The 20,656-nt window shown below is 34.6% G+C and overlaps 1 protein-coding gene across 2 annotated transcripts in view; it reads left to right on the top strand.

Annotated features, from left to right (window-relative positions):
* The first annotated feature begins 3,107 nt into the window (after positions 1-3,107).
* The window catches only part of MTMR2 (myotubularin related protein 2), a 120,713-nt gene continuing 103,164 nt past the window's right edge, over positions 3,108-20,656 (top strand). Inside the window, exons 1-2 of one of the 2 annotated variants that reach the window (XM_079101961.1) lie at positions 3,131-3,341; positions 12,125-12,195. Coding sequence is in view for 1 of the 2 variants with exons in the window: in XM_079101960.1 (XP_078958086.1) it covers positions 3,262-3,341 (80 nt within the window). In the remaining variant the exon portion in view is untranslated. Of the gene's footprint in view, positions 3,342-12,124; positions 12,196-20,656 lie in introns of both variants that reach the window. The other variant, XM_079101960.1, reaches the window with a different exon arrangement.

Below are 20,656 nucleotides of genomic sequence, written 5' to 3'. Positions count from 1 at the left end.
CAATAATATTTACAGCATTTAGTAAATCCTAATCTTTAAGAAATGGAATATCTTGCACTCTTGTATGTATACTTTCAAACCAGATTATAACATGTCCTGATTTTACATCTAAATATCCCGTGGGAGATGAAGAAGGGTCTAAATCCAGGGGCTTTAAGAGGCATCCCTCTGTAAGGACGTCATGGCTTTCCATTAATTAAATAAGCATTGTCAGAAGGTGTTTTAACTGCAGGAACTCTATTTTCTTTATTTATTCTGTTCTGTTAATCATTCCTGATGGGATTGAAGTTATTTGCCTACATACTTCAGGTCATCTGAGAGTAGTAAACAGGGGATCGGCAGCTAGAATCTATTTTTGTATTTTCTCATAACATTCTTGGTTACTCAAAGTTTCATTACAAATGACTGAATCTGAAATCACTGTTCCATTAGAAATCTGGTTTTTATGTTTTAACCCTGGTTCTGTTAAGACCCCTGTTTTCAGGGAAAACACATAAAATATTAAGAGTAAACCTACACAAATTAAACAAGCAAGGAAGGAAAGTCCACAACCGAATTCCCAATACGATGAGACTTTGCAAACATCTTTTATACTCAGTGGAATCCTTGTCAAGCACTGAGGGCAATTGCAGGTGGTGTAACATTGTACTATTTTCTATCATCAATACTTCCTAGGAAATTTGTGCTCTTTAGAATTGTGATTCTTCTTTTTGGGACCACAAGTGCCATGTCCCCGCTCCCAAGTTTCTCTTTATCTTTGTTTTTCGGTGTTGAACATAATGAACTAAGGCATGATTTTCTTTGTGCCTATTCTTCTTTGTATTTATCATATTTTATATATTTAACATCTTAAATATGTAAATTTGTTTTTGGTCAAAGTTTTCGGCTACTCCTAGTTTCTTCTTCCTAATTCTTTCTTTTCTTTTGAAACTCTTAATTACCTATACATTATATGAGATGGTATTATCCCACATGTGTCTCAGATTCTGTTAACATTTTTTCAAAAGTTTTTTAGATTGGTTAATTTATACTGATGTCTTCAAGTTCCTGATACTCTTCTCTATCAAGTCCATTCTGCCATTAGGTTCAGCCACTGAATATTTTTATTGAATTTATTTAATGAGTTTCCTAAAATTCTATTTGTACCTTTTTTTTTTTTTTTTTACAAATTCACTTTCTCTGCTGAGATTTAGTGTCTTTTCATTTAGAAGAGTGTATTGTTCTTTATTTCATTGAATGTTTTTATTTTTGCTGCTTTAAACCATCGTAGGATAATTCCTACATGCCCTCTTGAGTTTAACATCTGACCTTTACTTTTGAGAATTGGTCTGATTTTATTCATACTTTTGGATTATGTAGTTGGTACTTCAAGTAATTTTGGATTATGCCCTAGAGATTTTGAAAATTATCTTTTGGAATTTCTGGGTTTTTGGATTTTGTTATATTCTTCTGTGGATACTTTTGTTTAGTAGGTAGTTAACTTGGTTCAACAGAAACAGTTTTGCTTATGTAGGTAACAGTTTAAATCTCATTTCAGTTCTTTTATCTGGATCCCTTGTATTCTATGTTTGAATCAAATTAGGACTTAATCAGGGACAGAGTTTAGAGTCCTTCTTTCTGGTTTTCTCTTTTTGAAATTCCTGCTTCACTTTCTAGCTTCCCTGAGGTCCCTTTCCTTGGGTCTTCAAGTTAGAAAGCACACTTTCAATGGGAGTTTTTGCCATTCTGTGCTGCTTCACAATTTTTGGCTATCAACCAGTCACCAAAAATGGGAAACTCATTCGGTTGGTCATATCCTCCAAGTTTTTACTCGACCTGTTACTCTTTACTCTCCAGACTCTGGATAGTTTTTGTGGAAAGGTCAGCCTTTGGATCCTAATTACTCACACATGAGGTGACTGAGAGTCTGTCTCAATTTGAAAAATTCCATTATGGTGTCCTTTCTATGTTCTTCCTGTATCCTTTGTAACAGAAAATTACAAGCAGAAACATTTCCCCTTTACCCATTTCCTGTTCTCTTATCACAGTTCTATCTTTCCACACTCCCTTCCTGCTCTGAGTGGGTGGGAGTGTGGGGATTTGAAAAGGCAGGGAATCACTACAAGTTGGTCCTCTATACAAAACCAGTGAATTCAGTAGTATATATATTTGATTCTTCTTGTGGATTTATCAGTTACCTCTCAATTCCCTCTTCCATACTTCTGGGGACAATGGATTAATGACAAAGTGCTTTTCCTTTACAGACACTTCCACGTCCCACAAATCCATACAATCCAAGCCACAGTCGACCCTGGAAGTTTGCTTCTTTCCCAGTGCTTGTTCTACAATGCCGGCCAGAGGTGGAAACAGTTTTGAGCATTCCATGTTCTTCCACCTGTATTTTCTTCTACCCTTTCCTTACCAGTCACTTCTTAATGCTCTGCCACCCCTCCTATATTTCCTCCTCATAATCTCTACCATTTATTGAATTTGTTATGTACGTTAGTACAAACCACCCTATCAATCCTTGAAGTAGGTAGTAATACTAACGGCTAATATTTGTGTGCTTTTATTACTTGCCAAGCCCTTATAAATTCATCTACTCTGTGAGAATACTCTTCCTTTTTTTTAGGGATAAGGGAGCTGAGGATCAGTGCTCTGGGTTACACTGCGGGTAACTGGCAAAACTAGACTCTGAAGCCATGTCTTAGTGGCACCAAGCCATTCTCATCCCATGATCAATATTTTCAGCTCCTTGTTCTGATGAACTTTGTCATCTCTGGTCTCCCTGTTCTTTACCTCATTCTCCTCTTTCCCTGGCCCCTCACGTTCCTTCTGCCTCCTCATCCTGCAGCCTGCCCACGCTTCTTGACTCCACATTCCTGTCTCAATCACTCCCAGGCCCTCAGCTCCTCGTCTCTTTCTTCTCTTGAGATCCCGGTTTTCCCTTATTTCCTCTCATCTCCAGAATTTCCCCTCCCTCGGGGCATCACCCGAGTCTTCCTCAGCCCTCGGCCTCACTCCCCCGTGCGGTGGCGTGCGGGGGGCGGGGCAGAGGGACGCGGGGAGCGCAGCCGCGTCCGAGGGGCGCCGCGGGGTCCTCCCGCGGCCGCAGACCCCAGGCGCGGTGCAGTCTGGGGGAACATGGCCGCTTCCGGTCTCCCTCCCGGGCCGGCGCTGGCCTGACTGCGGCCCCTACCCGGCGCACTCCGCCCTTGGCTCCTCCCGCCTGGCAGTCGCGGAGTCCCTTCAGCCTTTCGCTCTCGTTGCCCCTGCGGTGCCATGGAGAAGAGCTCGAGCTGCGAGAGTCTGGGCTCCCAGCCCTTGGCGGCTCGGCCGCCCAGCGTGGACTCCCTGTCCAGGTAACCCGGACTCCCAGGGCCCCGCCCAGCGTCCGAGGGGGATGGAGAGGGGCCGGGGACTCGCCGGGTGGGCCCCCCACCCCCTGATCCTGGTTCCTGAAGGCTGCTCCGGAATTCCTTCGCTGAGACTTGGAAATCACTTCTACCTCTCTCTCTCTGGGGCGGTGAGGGTGAGGGTGAGGAAAAGGGGGTGAAAACTCGCTGTTTCTGTTTTGGTCCCGCCACCTTTCTTATTCAGTCTCCTTTCTCCCGGGAAGTGGTAGCTCCAGTTAATTGGTTTTTTTATCTTTGATTCCCAATTCTTTCTTTGGACAGCCCTTCCCCCACTCTCCCCCTCATTTCTTGCCTTTTTGTCTTTAGCACTCTTTCCAAAACCATCTGTCAGTTTTTCCTCCATCCGTTTTTACGTCTTTAGTTTTTGTGTTCGTGTTCAATCCCTTTTTTCTTTTTCATTGCTTCTCTTTCACGCTTTGCCCCACACTTCCATTTCTCTCCTCATTCCCCAATTTTGCTTAAATATGTAAATAAAAGTGTCCCCTCTGCTTTGAGTTTCTCAGTCTTCCAGCTGAAAGTCAGTATCAGGGAATCTCAGTAGTCTTTATCCTTACTGGTTTACGAAAGCAAAATTAGTTGTGTTAATTTTCATCCCTCTTGGTCTACTGGTTCTCCACCTTGTCATTTTTCTGGAAACATGGTTATTTTATTCTAGAATTTTGAGGAGGACTTTATACATCTTTGTAGAGAGCTGTTGTGAATATTAACTGGACATGTTTTAGATGCAGTCTTTTTTTCAATATTAGAATAGTAATTTAAAATTTTAGTAAGAAATAGTATTGTTATGAAGCTACAATTAAATCAGGTCTTTTCCATTAAAACATTCTGTTATTAGGTACTAAATTGCTGTGTGAGCACACAGTTTTCATTTGAATAAGTTGAGTTGCTCTTTTAATTCATTTTGGACTCTTCTAAATATGGGTGGTGCTACCATTTTTTTTCCCCACTGATATTCATTTAGTACCTCATTGAGGAACCTTTGATTAATCTCATCATTCCAAATTAGATTCTTTCCCTTATATACATGTATAGCTTTTGCTCACTCCTTTTTCACTCCTTAACAACCACACTCTTAATTGTTGGTTTAATTCTTCTGTAGTAGTTATCATCTGTTTGAAGGCAAGTACCATATCAGTCATCTTCATATCTCCAGCACTTAACATACATCTGGTATGTCATAGGTAATCAATGATCTATTGAATTTGTATATTAAATTACTCTGGAGATAAGAATTTTTCTCTTCCTTTCATTATATATAGTATACATTTGTTTCAAGTTTTTAAAATTAAATTTAGAAAACTGAGGATCCATGTGCTCAACTGTAAGACCTTTAATTTTAAAAAGCTGGAAAAATTAGTTTTATGGAAAAGTTACAAATGACAACTAATGTTCAGAATAATAAAATATAATGAAAACAGGTGACACAACTAGTATTCTAAGGCAGGGGAAAGGAGTTAAAGAAGGCAGCATAGGTATGTTAGAAGGAAGTACTGAAAATCAGGAGGCTCCATGCTGAAGTCTGCTAGCTATTTGGCCTGTATCATCTACTCTTTTTAGTTTGAAGTTTTCTCATCTTTTAAAATATGGGATTGATGTAGAAAATCTATCAGGAATCTTGAAACTTTAAAATTCTGTTTTTTAAATCTTTTAATGACATTACTTAGCTGAATGCATACTTACCACCTATTAAGGTATTACCTTTATAATCTTTTGTTTTGAATTTTGAAATTAGACTAAATAAATATTGTCTATTATTAAAAAGTAATGTTCTGGGGCTGAGGTTGTGGCTCAGTGGTAGAACATTTGCCTCGCATGTGTGAGGCACTGGGTTCGATTCTCAGCACCACATATAAAGAAATGATAAAATAAGTCCAACAACTAAAAAAATTTCAAAACAAAACAAACAAAAAACTCCCTAATATTTCTAACTATAGCACTCTGACACTTTAGTTTCCTGAAAAGAAACAAAGTTCAGCAGATTTAAGGTTTGTATATGTATTTTTGTTTCTTAATAAAAAATGTCTTACTGATATATGAATTTGAGAGAATGAAAAACAACTAGATAGAATTTTGACTATAGTAGCCTCCCCTCAGGACAAATTGACTTCATATTTTCCAGAAGAGAAAGCCAGCTTTTATTTCTTTCTTGGGTAAGGCAGAAAAATAACATTTATTGAATATGTACATATGGAAGTTACCCTACCACATTCTTTCACCTTTTAAATTTCATTAATCATCATATTCATTTGTGGCACTCTTTCTAATCAACATATATAATAGCTTTCTTATATACACTTGTTAGAAAACTTGCATTTAAACTCTAAACTTCATTTAGGCTAACAGTCAGAGGTGATCTAAAACACAGGCAGGATAGTTTAAAAAGTTGTGTTAAGGGTCTATCTAGTTTTATGTTTTTACTTTTTGTTAATCTGTGACAAAACCAAATATCGGTATTTTGTCTGTGTTCATCTGAGATTTTTGCAGTACTTTAAGTGTGGTTTATTATAGCTTTTTGTTTTTATAGAGACTCAATTAGAAAATTTTCTTGTGCATTTGTTTTAACATTGATATGACTATATAATACAGTTATGTAATAGTTAATACTGTTAAATGTGTCACAGAATGTCTTTTGCACAATAGTGACAAATTTCTGCTGAATTAGCTACGAGGAAAATTGTTTATGTAAAAAAAAAAACAACTGATTGCTACCAGTTTGTTAGGAAATAGGAACTATGTGACTATCTTTCTCTTCAGCCTAGCAACAAACTTAGGTCACATTTATAACTGAACCTGGTAATATATGCAGCTCTAGTTTCTTCAGATAGTTTCTTCAATTCAGATAGAACTGAATTGAAATACTATGTTTAAGTGTTTATTGATGTTTTCAGCTCTTCTTAGAAGAAGGATGAACATACATCTGAAAAATAGTACAGCAACCTATTTGGTTGCTCATTGTTTTTTGAAAATGGCACACTTTGTTGAAGTTCTATAAAGGCCTTTGTGCAGTCTACTAAACATATGTTGAGTCTTCATATAACCCTGTAGTTGTTTCAGAGTTGCTGTTGTCTCTGACTTTTCTAGACCATGGACCTGATGCCTTTGGTCATAAAAGAGCAATTTTATTCTTTATATGATAATTCAGATAGTTGTTCTCTAACCAGTTGTAGTTTTGTCAACAAGCATCCTTTAAAAACGTAGTATTCTTTGTTGAGTGTTGCTTGGTATTGCCAACTCTTGTGTATTCTTGCATGTGTCCAGCCCCTCAGAGAGTTGTGGAAAAATTTACTTCAGCATACTGATAATCTTACTGTAGTTCATAATTTTATTCTTGTTGGTCTTGCTCTGGTTCTTGATGCAAACAGAACTATATGGATCTTGTATATAAGTAAAACAAGATTAAAAGCTGGATGCTAGGGTAGGCCTGACACACAGAACTATAAAAAGGTAGCAGCATTTCATGGTAGTTTTGCCCTCTTTAGTTTTTCATTTTTCAGCTTGTATGCTATTATTTCCATTTTTCAGTTTGTGCTTGAATAGGTTTCTTTCCATTATTTTGCTTTTTACTATGTGTAGTCAAATGGTAAGATATCTAGTGCCAAACATGTGGTCTATGAACATCTAAATAAAAGAACGTCTGAATTCTCACCACTAATTCTATTTATTGTTCCCATTCAAGGGATTGAAAAGATTTTCTTCTTTTGGCCTGATCAGTTCCTATTTCATGTTCAAGCTGAAGTTAATTTTATGTGGATTTTACTAACTGCATTATCTTTTCAGGTCCCATTCCTATCTATATTAAGGTTATTATATTCTCTTTCACCTACCTGTTTCACCCTTTGCTACTCTTTTTTAAAAAAATTTTTTTAGTTGTTGATTGACTTTTATTTTTTTGTTTATTTTTAATGTGATACTGAGATTTGAACCCTGTGCCTCACATGTGCTAGGAAAGCACTCTACCACTGAGCTACAATCCCAACCCTCACCCTTTACTACTCGTGATTACTTTGGCTCCCTTTTGTTGTCAGTCATTTTATTAAATGTGTATTTCTTTTATCCATCATATAACCTATGGTCTCATTCTGGCCACTACTTTTTTGTTCCAGGTTATTTTTGTTTTATCAGATGGTTTTTAGTGATAAATTCATTAGTATTTTTGAGCAGTTCATATTTACATTTAACTCACTTAAAAAAAAAAAAAAAATAGGGCAGCCAGTGGCACATAATCCCAGCAGCTCCGGAGGCTGAGGCAGGAGGATCGTGAGTTCAAAGCCAGCCTCAGCAATGGCAAGGCGCTAAGCAACTCAGTAAGACCCTGTCTGTAAATAAAATACAAAATAGGACTTGAGGTGTGACTTAATGGTTGAGTGCCCCTGAGTTCAATCCCTGGTACCTCCCCACAAAAAAAAAAAGTAAAGGACAAGTACACATACTCAAAGTAGTCCCCAACTAATTGCATTTTTAAATTGCATGTCTTCCTTAAAATTACCATCATTTGAAAATAGCAAATCCTGAATTTCTGTTTTAATGAGTTTTGATTATTTTTATAGCCTAAGGAGGTGGAACAGTTTCCAAGATTTCTAAAACATGTTTTGTTGCAAGGTGTCCTCTTTAGTTTCAACTTCAAGGTCTCTTAAAAATGACCTATTGGTAGGAAGTATGCTTTTGACATATTAATTCAGCAGTGGTGATGGATATGTGTAAATCCCAGTCTTACATTGTAACTCTTGGCATGACTTTTGAGGCAGCTGGCCAGAATTATTGTTGCAAACTATAGATGTAGTGCAAAGTGAAGATACCAGTTGAACCTACAAACTTGGTATTGTTATTACAACTTTGCATCAGCTACTGAACATGTTGGTAATCTAAAAATTACTTTTTTTGGATTTCATTTTTCCAGGACTGTAAAAGACCCAATATTATTGTGAATTAATTAGTAATTATTATCTAGATTTTTAAAGAAAGGACTTTTAACAAGATTAATCGCCACTCACAAGTATGCAGTTTCATACTGTAGCTGAGATTGGATCCTGTACACGTTTTCTTCTTTGCTTCTTATGCTATCCATAGTTTTATTTAATGTAAATTAGTAGTTCCCATACTAGGATCCCTCTCTTAGTAGTATCAGTCTCACTTGGAAGTTTATTAAAAATGCATTTATTTTTTCCATACTGGGGATTGAAGGTAGGGGTGCTCTACCACTGAGCAACATATCTCAGACCTAACTGAATCTAGAACCCTGAGGGTGGGAACCATTGTTTTAATAAGCCCTCCATGTGATCCTGATGGATGCTGAAGTTTGAGAGCCATTCACTGCCTTGGATCTGCTAATTAGTGCCTCAGAACTTCATCTACATAGTTGAAAAAGACTAAATTAGGGTTTATATTAGCCAGAGGTGTGATGAGCCTATTATTTGAGAGTGTATTTGTAAACACCTTAACTGAAGGAGTGAAAGATAAACGTCATCTCTTGTTGATTTATTGTATCTAATTTTTAAGGTGAATTTTCTGACTTTTCCTCAGTTATGCATAACAAATCAAAAGTCCAAGTTGTAGGCTTTTTTTGTTCCTTTTAAAAAATTCTTATTTTGATACATTATTGGTAAGAAGCGTTTTAAAATGTATGTTATAAAGAAGAAATTCCAGGAAGTCATCACTGACTTCAGTGAAATGTGGATTGTGCCCAAGGGAAGGAAATAACCTGGATATAGATGTTCAGAAAGCAATAAGTTTATTTTAGAAAGCTGCCAAGTTAACACTATTGTATTCAGAATCATCAGAGCCAAAGATTGCATGTGATTCAGGATTTGAATAGTGGAAATTCTCCAGATTTTAGTGTGGAATATTTTCCCTTTTAAGGAAAATGATTTTGAATACGTAAAGCACTTGCTATCTTTGTGTCTTAGGATTTAGTTAAATAAGTAGAGAATATTAAAAACTCTTGAAGAGGTGGTATTCAAGGATAGGAAATGATTTTATAAGCCTGCTTTCCACAGGAAATCAGGTTAAAAATGGAACTCTATAAAAAGGTTGGTACAAGGCTATTAAAATAAAAGGAACTATGGAAGATGTCCTCTTAATGAAAATAATAACTTCAGCTTCCTTTCCTGTGCCTGTATTACAAGCAATTGTGCTTTTCCCTAGGACTCACAATATTAACTACTGAATCATTTTCTTTCTTTTCTTTCATTCTTTAAAGACTCTTAGGCTCTTTAATTACTTTATAATTTATATCAACTAAGGGCAGGTACTGTGTTTTAAACTTAATAAAATAAACTCCAAAATATGTTTTAATATATAAATTTCAAAAATCTAAATACTAATATTTGGCAAATTCTTGATTCATTTCTTCAGGTTATGTTTCACTTGATTTACTTATTTATTTATTTGCAGTGCTGGGGATTGAACCCAGGGCCTTGTGCTTGTTAGGCAAGTGCTCTTCCTCTGAGCTATATTCCTAACAGAATATAACAGAAAATCCAGACTAGCAGTGGTTTAAAAACAGATATATTTTTTAAGCCACTTAAAAGCCCAGAGATAGTCAATACAGATCTGATATGGATCAAGGACCCAGATTCTTCATGTATCTTATATTCCATCTTTACCTCATAAACAAAAATTGCTATTGGAGCTCTAGCCATTACAACTTCAGAAGAAAGGGAAGAAGTAGGGCATAATCCCTCTCTTTAAAGGACTCTTGGCAGTCATAAGTAGTTGTTGAGCTTATATCCTATTGGTTCCATGGCCATGGCTAACCATCGGGGGTTGTATATTCAATTTTTTCTAAAAGTCCTTGTGCTGAGCTAAAAATTGGGGGTTCTGTCATTAAGGAATAGGAGAGGATAGGTATTGAAGACAATCAGCTGCTTCTCCATGGTATGCAAATTAATGATTTAAAATTTAAAAAGACGTTTTCTGGTTAAAGTCTAGGACACTTCATTTATACTAAAGAAACTCTTAGATTTTCAAATGCAATGACCAAAAATAGAAAATATATTGAAAGAGAGAGGTGGTATATTGTAGCCTACTGAAAAAGAGACCCCTATCTTGGAACACTCTGAACTCTAATTTTGTACTTTTTTGTGTATTTGGGCCATATTTTTACAATCCTAATTGAGGACCATAAAATGAAAGTGATACATTTAATAATTGTTAGATTCTTATCTGACAGGCAAGTAAAAATCAAATGAAGAATGAGCAACTATGCTATTTCATTTTAAGAACTCAAGGAATTCCATAATAAAGTAGTGAAAGTAGAGGTGGTAATGAGCTTTAGACTGTTTACTCCTCTCCAGTTTTGTGCCAATTTCTAAACCATGTATCCATGATTGATGTTCTTCTAGAATGTTGCATCAAGTTCTACTTAGGTATTTTCTATTGTTTCAATTTTAAGCATGTGGTCTTCATATGGGAAATAAAACTAGTCATCTTATGCCGTATTAGTTTATGAAAGCTTTTGCCAATAGTTTGTGTTTGTTTTATATCCTTGACCTAAAAATTTTATTGAAAAAACCAGAGAAATCAATGCTTTATGTATTCTTGTATTGCCTAACCTAAATATTTATATTTTAGTTGTGTACTTTTAAAGATAAGGAGTTTAATTATTTTGGAGCAAGTAGAGGAGAGTAAATAAGTCTCCTCTGTATTGATAGGACCTTTGTTCATCAGACTTAGAGGGTTTAATAGGCATAAGTCACAACTATTGCCATCTTCCTTCTCAACAGAATTGCTTTTCCTAATAGAAAGAAGCACATGAGCAGTTGTCGAAGTAGCATTTTGTCAGGAGTTTGTGTATTAGTAAGGGAAAATAACTGCCTCAGAGTAATTTTCTTAGAACTTATCATTTCATGATAATTTTCCTGAACTAAGCTGAAATAACTGCAAAGGTCAAAAAACAAATTTTTGTATTGTGTCTATGTCTTCTGTTAATATTAGAAAACATTCTTTCATTATACCAAAGGCAGAAAGCTAAAAATAGAAACACTTGAGAAAACCTATGCTTTCCAAATGGTAGACATTTGTAATTGATTTATGAAATTAATATTAGTAAACAATGTAATATAAGTAATAACATTTAACATGTATGTGTTAAATGTGTGTGCTTACTATGTGCTGGGTATGGTGCTAAATCCTTTATGCATTTTCTTATGTAATCCTCATAACTATATAAAGTAGACTATTAATTTTTCCATTTTATGGATTCTTAAGAAAACTGAAGATTAGAGAGAATAGTTTGACATTTGAATCCAAGTCTCTTGGACTTCAGGATCTGTGTGTGCTTCAAAGAACTGCTCATGCCTGAAGATTTTTTGTCTTTGGTCCAAGCCAGATCTTTTTAGGTAGAGGGCAGTCCCAGGGCAGGTTTATTGGATGGTAGTAATGAGGATATGAATTTTCTTAACATGTCGCCATGTTAGAGAAGGGTAAAGGTACATGATACATTACCAAATTTGGAGTAGACATATTTGGAGAGAAATTTCCTTAGCTTTGAATTTTTTTTTCCAGACAGAAAATAGGATGATTTGTCTTCTTTGCCCTTTGAGTAAATGGGTGAAGTATTTTTCATTTAAAAGAATGGTCTTATATTTTGAAGATCAGATAAATTATGAAGCAGGTAAATAATACCAGAGCCTCCCAACCCCCAACAACCTTTACACAGTGATTTAGAATACTTAACTCTAGGCTTCCTTAAATATCTGAATTCCCCTAAGTTCCTTTGTGTTTGTTTACAGTTAATGTGTTAAGAGCCATTGACATTTGAAGATCATCAGAAGTGAAGATAAAACATCTCAAAAATTATAATGTAAGTGAATGGGAAAATGCAAAAGGTGGACAGAAGTTAATATTTCTGGAATCCATATATTGTCCCAAATGAATTTTGTGCATATGAGTAACCACTAATTTCAGATTTCAATCCTAGTTTCAAGATCCAGTCTTGAAAATTCTTTGTTCACTTGTTCTTGGGGAAGGCACTCTTTGAATTTCAGACATCCAGTAATAATCCATGAGAATTTTTTTTTTACTTCCATGTATTATTTTCTTCTTTTTCCTGCTCAGTACTTTACAGTTTAACTTGAAAAGAGGTGACAAAGGTTCATGTTATATATAAAGTTGTATTTGTATAGACAGAGGTCGTTGCTTTCCAGCTGCTGATGTGTTTTTATTTTTACCTTAGTTTAATTTTGCTACTATATGGTATGTTTGTTAGCCTAAAATAATTATCAGTTTGCTAACAACCCTTCGTCCTTTTTTCCCTACCTTTATTTGGTTACCTGCTCCTTTCTTTCCTTTTTTTCCCCTCTGTGAATATTTGTTTAGTTATCTATTGTGTCTCCCACACTATGGTAGATATTCCTAAGAGCTTGGTACTAAGACCAGTTGCATCATCTTTTTATATTGTTAAGAGCATTTGAGATCATTAAGTTAGTGCTTCTCAAGTGTCACTGAGGACTCCCTGCATATTTCAGTTACCTGTGGTCCTTGGTCAGCATTTAGCTTCCTAAATTCCAGACCAGACATTCTGAATCATTGGAAGTGGACCCAAAATCTGCTCTTAAAAATTTGTGGATCATTGATCCAGATACTTTCAGGAGTCTAGTCCAGCTCTGTAACTTTGCAAATTGAGGACAGACCTGGAGAAATTGAATAATTTACCTAAGTGCACAATAAATGTTAGAAGGCCAGGAATAGTTGATGACTTTACTTTCAAAGTCACAGAGATATTTAGTGCTAAAGATGATCTCCTGATTCTCAGTTCTAGACTTTACCAAGTCATGCTATAATTTTTGTTGGGCCAGACAACTTATTGTGTTTCATGTCTATATAATTCTCCTTTAATACCACATATAAAATCATAACCCAGTTCACCACTGTAACTGAAAAAATAACTAAAAGCACACATCAGTTGTGTGCATGAAAACATGTACTGTTTCTCCATGTTTAGTCAGATAAGTGACTAATTCTGGTTTTGAAATCATTGACTGATAGTCTTGGTAGAAGGAAAAAAGGTTTTGATTTTATATCCAGAACATTATTCCTACCTGAACTTTTAAATTTTGTACTTCTGAAAAAGGAGAATCTGATTTCATTTTTGAATGAAATAGTAGGTACAAATTTCATAGTGTTTTGTAAATAGTAGTTGCCTGGTAAACTGTACTGTGAACAGTTTGCTATTAAAATTTTCTCCCCCTTTGGTTTCTATTAGGAGTGGTTTTATTTGTTTGTACAGAATCTGATGCCTATGTAACAAGCCAGAGATCTCAAATAATTGAAATTAATTTATAATACTGTATTGTTATAGTGGGGATTCACAGTGTCTCTGAGGGACTAATGTTTACTAAGATATTTTTGAACTGTAAAAGTTTGAATTAATTTTACTCTTGTATATATTTTATATTATATTGTGTATTTTTATAGTTTATTGTAGCTTCATATTAAATAATATAGTTAGTATTTTTTTTGGAAATATTCTTTAATGGTTGAATTATTAGCAAGTTTAACTATAAAATACAGTTACCCAAGTTTCCTGAATATTTTGGGGCATGATTTAATTAAATCATTTTTTAACATGTTATTTCACTTATTTGTTTTGCAGTGCTAGAGATCCAACCCAAGGCCTTGCATGTGCTAGGCAGGTGCTCTACCACTGAACTCTACCTTCAGTCCTAAAAATGTTATTTTTAAAGCTTATTCATTTTTGATAAGCTTATTATATCTTGCCATTATAATTATTATTTCCATTAAATCTTATTACAAAAAGAAAAAAAATTGTATATTGTCAATATAATCGCTCTAAAAAGGGACTTTATTAATGTAATTCCCTCTTTTTTTTTTTTCTTTTGATTGGGACACTAATGATAAGGAACTTTCCCAAGAGTGGAAGTTTTATACATATTAAAAAAAATCTTGTGAACAAAACAGAATGACATTTATTTTATGATATGTGTAAAATGTTTTGAAAATTGTAAAGAGGCACACATATGTAATGGGTTACCGATTACTACTGTGACATGTCCACAGAGTTTCCTTGCAACTTAATTGAACGTTTGCTATTACTTACTTAATTTAAAATCAGAAAGAAAGATGCATGCATTGTCACTTGGTCTTTTATTTCTCATGCTCATATTTTATTTTAATTTTTATTTTTGTTATTGGGGTGTTTAACCACTGAGCCACATCCCCAACCCCTTTTTAATACTTTATTTAGAGATAAGGTCTCAGTGAGTTGCTAAGTGCCTTGCTAGGTTGCTGAGGTTGGATCAGAACTCGAAATCCTGCCTCAGTCTCCTGAATCACTGGGATTACAGACATGTGCCACTGCACCCAGCTCAGATTTTATTGATTCTTCTTGAAGCACATGATATTAGAATAGGTACTATGCAGGATAGCTAAATTTCTCTTTCTCTGTGAAAGAGTAGCAGTGATTAATCCAGATTGTCACCTTAAATAATCACACAAAACACTCAAAATAATATTATATTGGAAGACTTGTATCAGCCATTTTCTGTGGAAGAAATGGTTAATGAATGAATAAATGAGTATTCAATATACTTCTCAGGGTATTCAAAGTAGCTAATAGTAAAGTTAATATATTTTGGTGTACATTTTATTTCCAAAGGTGTTTTACCTACACAGTCTATTATTTCTCACAACAATCCAGTGAGATAGTTCTTAATTTGACAGACAAGTAGGTGAGACCCGAAGAAGTGTCTCTGGTTATAAAAGGTGGAACTGGAATTTTAATTTTGATTCTTAAAGCCATGTTGCTTCTACTCCCAATAAAGATAACACAGAAGTGGTAAAATTTCATGCGGTTTACATTTTAATGTTTTTAAAAGAAATTTAGAATCTTGAAAAGTTGTCAGCAGGTTCACCTTGTCCGTCAGCCTAATTACTCAGTGTATGCTTTTCTTTTGAAGTCAGACTCACTTTTTCTAAAATATTTAAAAGAAATGCTACTATCTAGGATAAAATACTCATCCTGAGTGTGGCTACCAGCATGTGATGCCTAAAATTATTTGAGTGTTTAAATATAAAAGAGAGTGATTATGATCTTTAGAAATATATAGAAGTATATCAACAGGAAAAATTGTGTGTGTTATAGCACCATAGTGAGAAGTATTGATCTTTTCTTTGTCTTCCCTTCTTTAATTCTGATCCTGTTTTTTAAGGATGACTCTGGATAAGTGACTTGACATCTCCGATCCTTGATTTTCTTATAGGAAAATGGGAAGTGATAATCTGCTATCCTACCTTTACAGGATTTTTGTGGAACCCAGATACGATGATTGATGATGACAATACTTTTAAATAATATAGGGTATAGCAAGTTTTAGGCACCATTTTAAATATTTCACTTATATGAATTTAATCCTTATAGAGTTTTTCTGGGTATAAAAATGACCATTATTCCAACATTATAAATGAGGAAAGCAAGGCACAGAGAGGTTAAATAACTTCCTCAAGGTCAAAGTGGTAGAAGCAGAAATTAATACTTGGAAATCTAGCTCCAGAGTTGGTGTGTATATAGAACATAATGTGTGTGAAAACACTTTGACGTAATTAAATATTTTAGAAGACTTTTTTTTCCTTATCCTTATTATACAAATAGAGAAAAATTACAAAAGCTAGGTCTCAAGGTCCCTCCTACTCCCCAATCCTCACCTGCACCTCCTATGGACACACTGATTTTGACTAGAATACTTTAACCTTTACCAGATTTATTTAAATTTTCAGGTAAGATCTATGAAGAAACAATACTTTAGAGAAAAAAGAGTTGCTTGCAAACTGCTATGCATACTGGTTGCTGCTGGCCTTATCAAATATTATGTGTTGATTTTTAGTTTGAGAAATTAAATTGACAGACCTGGAAATAAAATGATACAAAATTAACTGTATTCTGGGTCACATGGTCCTTAATCCCTTGGATTGTTCAAAGACTGTACCAGAGCTCAGATCTTTGTTTCTCTGAAGAATACAAAATGTAGTCTCTCATTTTTATCAATCAGATGCAGTAATGAAAAGATAAGTCATGCCATCTCTTTTATCCTATAGATTGGTTCAGTTAAACAATGCAGGTTTCTGGCATAGCATTTTAAAAATAATTAACTGTGCATTAGTTTGTTTGGGTAGATTTTTAATTTTTTTTTTAAATTTTGGAGATCCTACAAATGTTCTGATTATGTTTGTTTGTTTGTTGAGTGTGTGCAGAAACACTACAGGCCTTTTATTGTTATTTTTAAAAATAAAATTTTCAACAGAATGACTAATAGATCATGAACAGTGCTTATGACACTGTAGTCCATTGTGTAAGTATTGAGAGCAAAATTTGCATTCCTAGAAAAGCCTGTTCACAGTTAGAATATAGAAGTCTTTCTTTAATGTTCTTGGGCAAACATGGTGTGTAAGTGCTCAGGACATTACTTAAAGAGGACATTTTTTTTTAAAGTATCTTTTCTTTCCATGGGATACCGAAGAAAACTTGAATTGGCAGCACGGCAGCACGAGTGAAGCTTAACTGAGACAAGTGGTTTAGATCTTAATATAATGACTGTGGTCAGCAGGAACTGGAAATAGAAGAAATGCAACCTTTCCTAAGACCTCTGAAGGTGTTTTTTACTAGGATACATGAAAAGATAGGTGACTTGTTTTCTGCTTTCCAGGTTGTTTTGAATTGAGAGTGATTAATGCTGTTATGTTTATTTGCATCTCTAATTTTCAGAAATACTTCTCATTTTTATAAGAAATGCTTTCATTGAATTTTGATATATTTGATTAGGAGAAGGAAGAGGAATGTAAATATATTGATTGCATCTTGAACTGCTTGCATTTTTTTTCTGCTCATTATTATTAAGTACCTGGAAGTGATGGTATGATTGACAGTGAAGTAGTGGTAATTCTATTAATATTCAAGCAAACCAATGGAACCAGAGATGGTTAATTCTTTGCTGTTGGTTTCATTGAAAATTACTGGTGGTGGGCTTGGTTTTGTGATTGAAACTTGAGTTAGTTTTTTGCTTAAATATATTGAAAGTTACATCAGGTACACATTTACATATGTGGGTGAGTGTATTTTAAAGAATTGTCCTAATATTTGTGCTTTGTGTTACACTAGATTTATCAGTTGATTAAAGGTTTTATTTTGACTTTAAAAGCATATTCAATTTTCTCAGTGCACATGAAAATATTTTACAGTATAGATCTAAATAAAAAGAACTTTTAGGAGCAAGTACTTTGCTTCATTTAAATTTAATTAGTGGATTCCTTCTTAAAAGGAGACCTTTATTTCTGATTTCATTCTGTTTTCCCTTCTGAAGAGGGTACTCAGTGAGTTTTCTACAATACTCTTTGTTAGACACTTTCTCCTATTTCAGTATTTAACATTAAGTACTTTCAATATATCATGCTTTTTGATCATTATTACAGTCTTATAATGTATTGTTATTTTATAAAGAAAGAACTTGGATTAAGTAACTTGCTTTATTTATTTACTTATTCTTTTTGCTAAGTGGTAAAATTAAATCTGTGATTCTAAAGTTCTTGTTTTTAACCACTAAGCACTTTTGTCTGTGTTTGGAGGCAAAGGATCTCAGTTTCCATCCTTCAAAGGAAGCTGAGTAGTGTTTTGAGGTATGGGAATATTTGGAGATGATTTATTAATCCCCATTAGCTGGCAACAGATTTCTTTGTCTCTGAAGCATTAACAGGATGCTTGTAAGCCAAGTACTCATAGGTACCAAAATTCATTTTTTTAAGATATAGTCCCCCCACCACTTTTTTTTGTTTCAGTGCTAGAATTGAACCAAGGCCTTGTGCATGCTAGGCAAGTAGTCTACCACTGAACTGCATCCTCAACCCTAGATGTAATGTCCCTAATTTGTAAATTTTTATCCTTATCAGTAATATGTTTAACTAAAAAAACTCCCAAATAAAAGTGTAGAGTGCTTTATTTAATGATACTGTTTTGAAAAGCATATAGAGAATAATTCCTGTCTCCCCTAATTAGTTTGTGTAACTGTTCACTTAAATGCCACACTTTGAAATAGTAGAACTTTTGAGACAGAAAGTGTAGCACATTGCTCTTACTATAGCAAAGGAAAATGACATTCTGCTACAACAGTAGACCAGTTAGTTTGTGGGAATGACTAAGAGTCAGATGATGGGATTTCTGTTTGTTCTTGTGGTGGAAAGAAAGCTGTCACTCTGGCTGAGATAGTGGCATGGTTATTAGAAAACAAAGGATGACTAGTGCTCTACTATATTTTGCCTCTTTTACTCAAAACCCACGTTCTGTTATTTCATAGGTATGTGTGTACGTATATCTTCATTTCGTTATTATCTGGAACCAGCGTTTAACATTTAAATAATATTGACTTAGTTCTTTTTACTTAGGAATTGAATATATAATTTTGGATAGAATGAGTGGGTCAGCAAGTAGAGATCGTAGAATGACTTCCATTTATAAGAATCATGATCCAGTGAATTTGAATAAATACATTTATGACTATGAATTGTATGTTCATGTAATCTTTAACTGCTTTTAAGGGTTAATAATCAGTGTTTAATACATTAGAAAGTAATTACAGTTTTAGTTTAAGAGGTATTTTGAACCTCTTGGGAAAAGGAATTTATATATGAATAAGTTTGAAGACTAATTAATAGTATTCCATAATGCTGAATATGCATTCAAGTTTTGTCATTCTTGTAAAAAAAATTCTCTCTTTAACTATTTCATTAATTTCTAAAATGTGTTTTGTTTATAATTTTTTTGACATACTTATCTGAATAAAGATATTAATGCGTTCAAAGGTAGAAATTATGTTTTGCCTACCTTTGAGGTGTTATGTTTGTTCCTGTTAAAAAGTACACTTAACTCTTCATTATTTTGAAACTTGGTAATTACTTGCAGGCTATCAGGGGCCTGGGAGTTTTTAATTTACTTAAGGCTTAGATATTTGAGCCCTGTCAGGTTTTTTTTTTTGTTTTTTGTTTTTTGTTTTTTTTTAACCTGCAATAATAAAGGATTTATAAGAACAAAAAGGATTTGTGATTATAATTTAGTGTTATTTCTTTTTTTAATTTATAAAGAATATAAATTTATTTCTCACAGTTCTGGAAGGTAGAAGTCCAAGATCAAGGCACTGGCATGTTTGGTGAGGGCTGCATCACTGCTTCTACGATGACACTTTGAGTATTATGTCCTCTGAGAGCCTGGGTGTTTGAAAGGGCCTCTTTTCCATGACCAACTATGTGTGAGAATCATTGTTCCCCAGGTCCATGCAGTCACCTGTAGTCTTGCCCAGCCTCTTGGCCTCTGCAGTAGAAGCAACATTTCTGACTGGAAAATGTCTTCAGAAGAAAATGTACCAGATGCCAGACTGCCCACCCTGGACTCCCTGTCTCTAGTTCTGGAGGCCAGGAAGTCCAAGAGCATGGTGCTGGCATCTGGTGCGGTCCTTTTTGCTGTGTCATAACATGGCAAGACAGACAAAGCATGTCTAGTGTTATTTCTTAACAGCTCTGGTTAATGGTTTAGACAGAAATATCCAAATCAGTTGGGCAGGAGGAACAAATTTTTATAATGCTGCAACTATGTGAGAGAGCCTTTGGATGGGGAAAGTTTATGCAGTATAATTAAGAAATGATGTTGAAGGATAAGTCTTTGAGTCACATATTCAAGTGGGACAATAGTTTATTTGTATGCATATGTGTTTGTATGTGGGGAGAGGCGAGAAGGGTGGCATTTTGCTTGTTAAGAAGTGAAAGGATGTTAAAAATAGTAAGCCTCTACTTTAGCAGAAATTTCCAGTATTTAGGACTGTAATTCTTCATCTGTGATTCTAAAATTTTGTGCCTGTGCTCCAAATCATAGAATCTTAGATTTGGACTTCATGACTGTCTTGTAGTAGCACCCCTCCCCATTTAGTCTTCCTTATGGCTTTTGAATATCATCAGTGATTAGACCTTCATTTTTTCAGCACTTCCTGCCCCATTTTGGAGCCCCCATTTTTGATGACAAGGCCTTGTCATATACAAGAAATGGACTTTATAAGTTAAATGGAAAATAGGAAATGCAGAATGATAGCTTGTTGAAAACATAGCTTTCTTTTTCAATTAAACAGACATTAAAAAAATCTGACTTTTGGAGGGACATGAAAGTGGTGTTTAGTGATTACAGTAAATACTGTGAAGGATTGACTAAAATTTGAAGAATAGCATTGAAACTTTTAGAATCTTGACTGTTTGAAATCTCTGTGAAATCCTTA

Source organism: Sciurus vulgaris, assembly GCF_902686455.1.
Source record: "Sciurus vulgaris genome assembly, chromosome: 11".
NCBI lineage: Eukaryota > Metazoa > Chordata > Mammalia > Rodentia > Sciuridae > Sciurus > Sciurus vulgaris.
The sequence above is the reverse complement of the archived record's forward strand: the minus strand, read 5'-3'. Positions and strand labels throughout refer to the sequence as shown.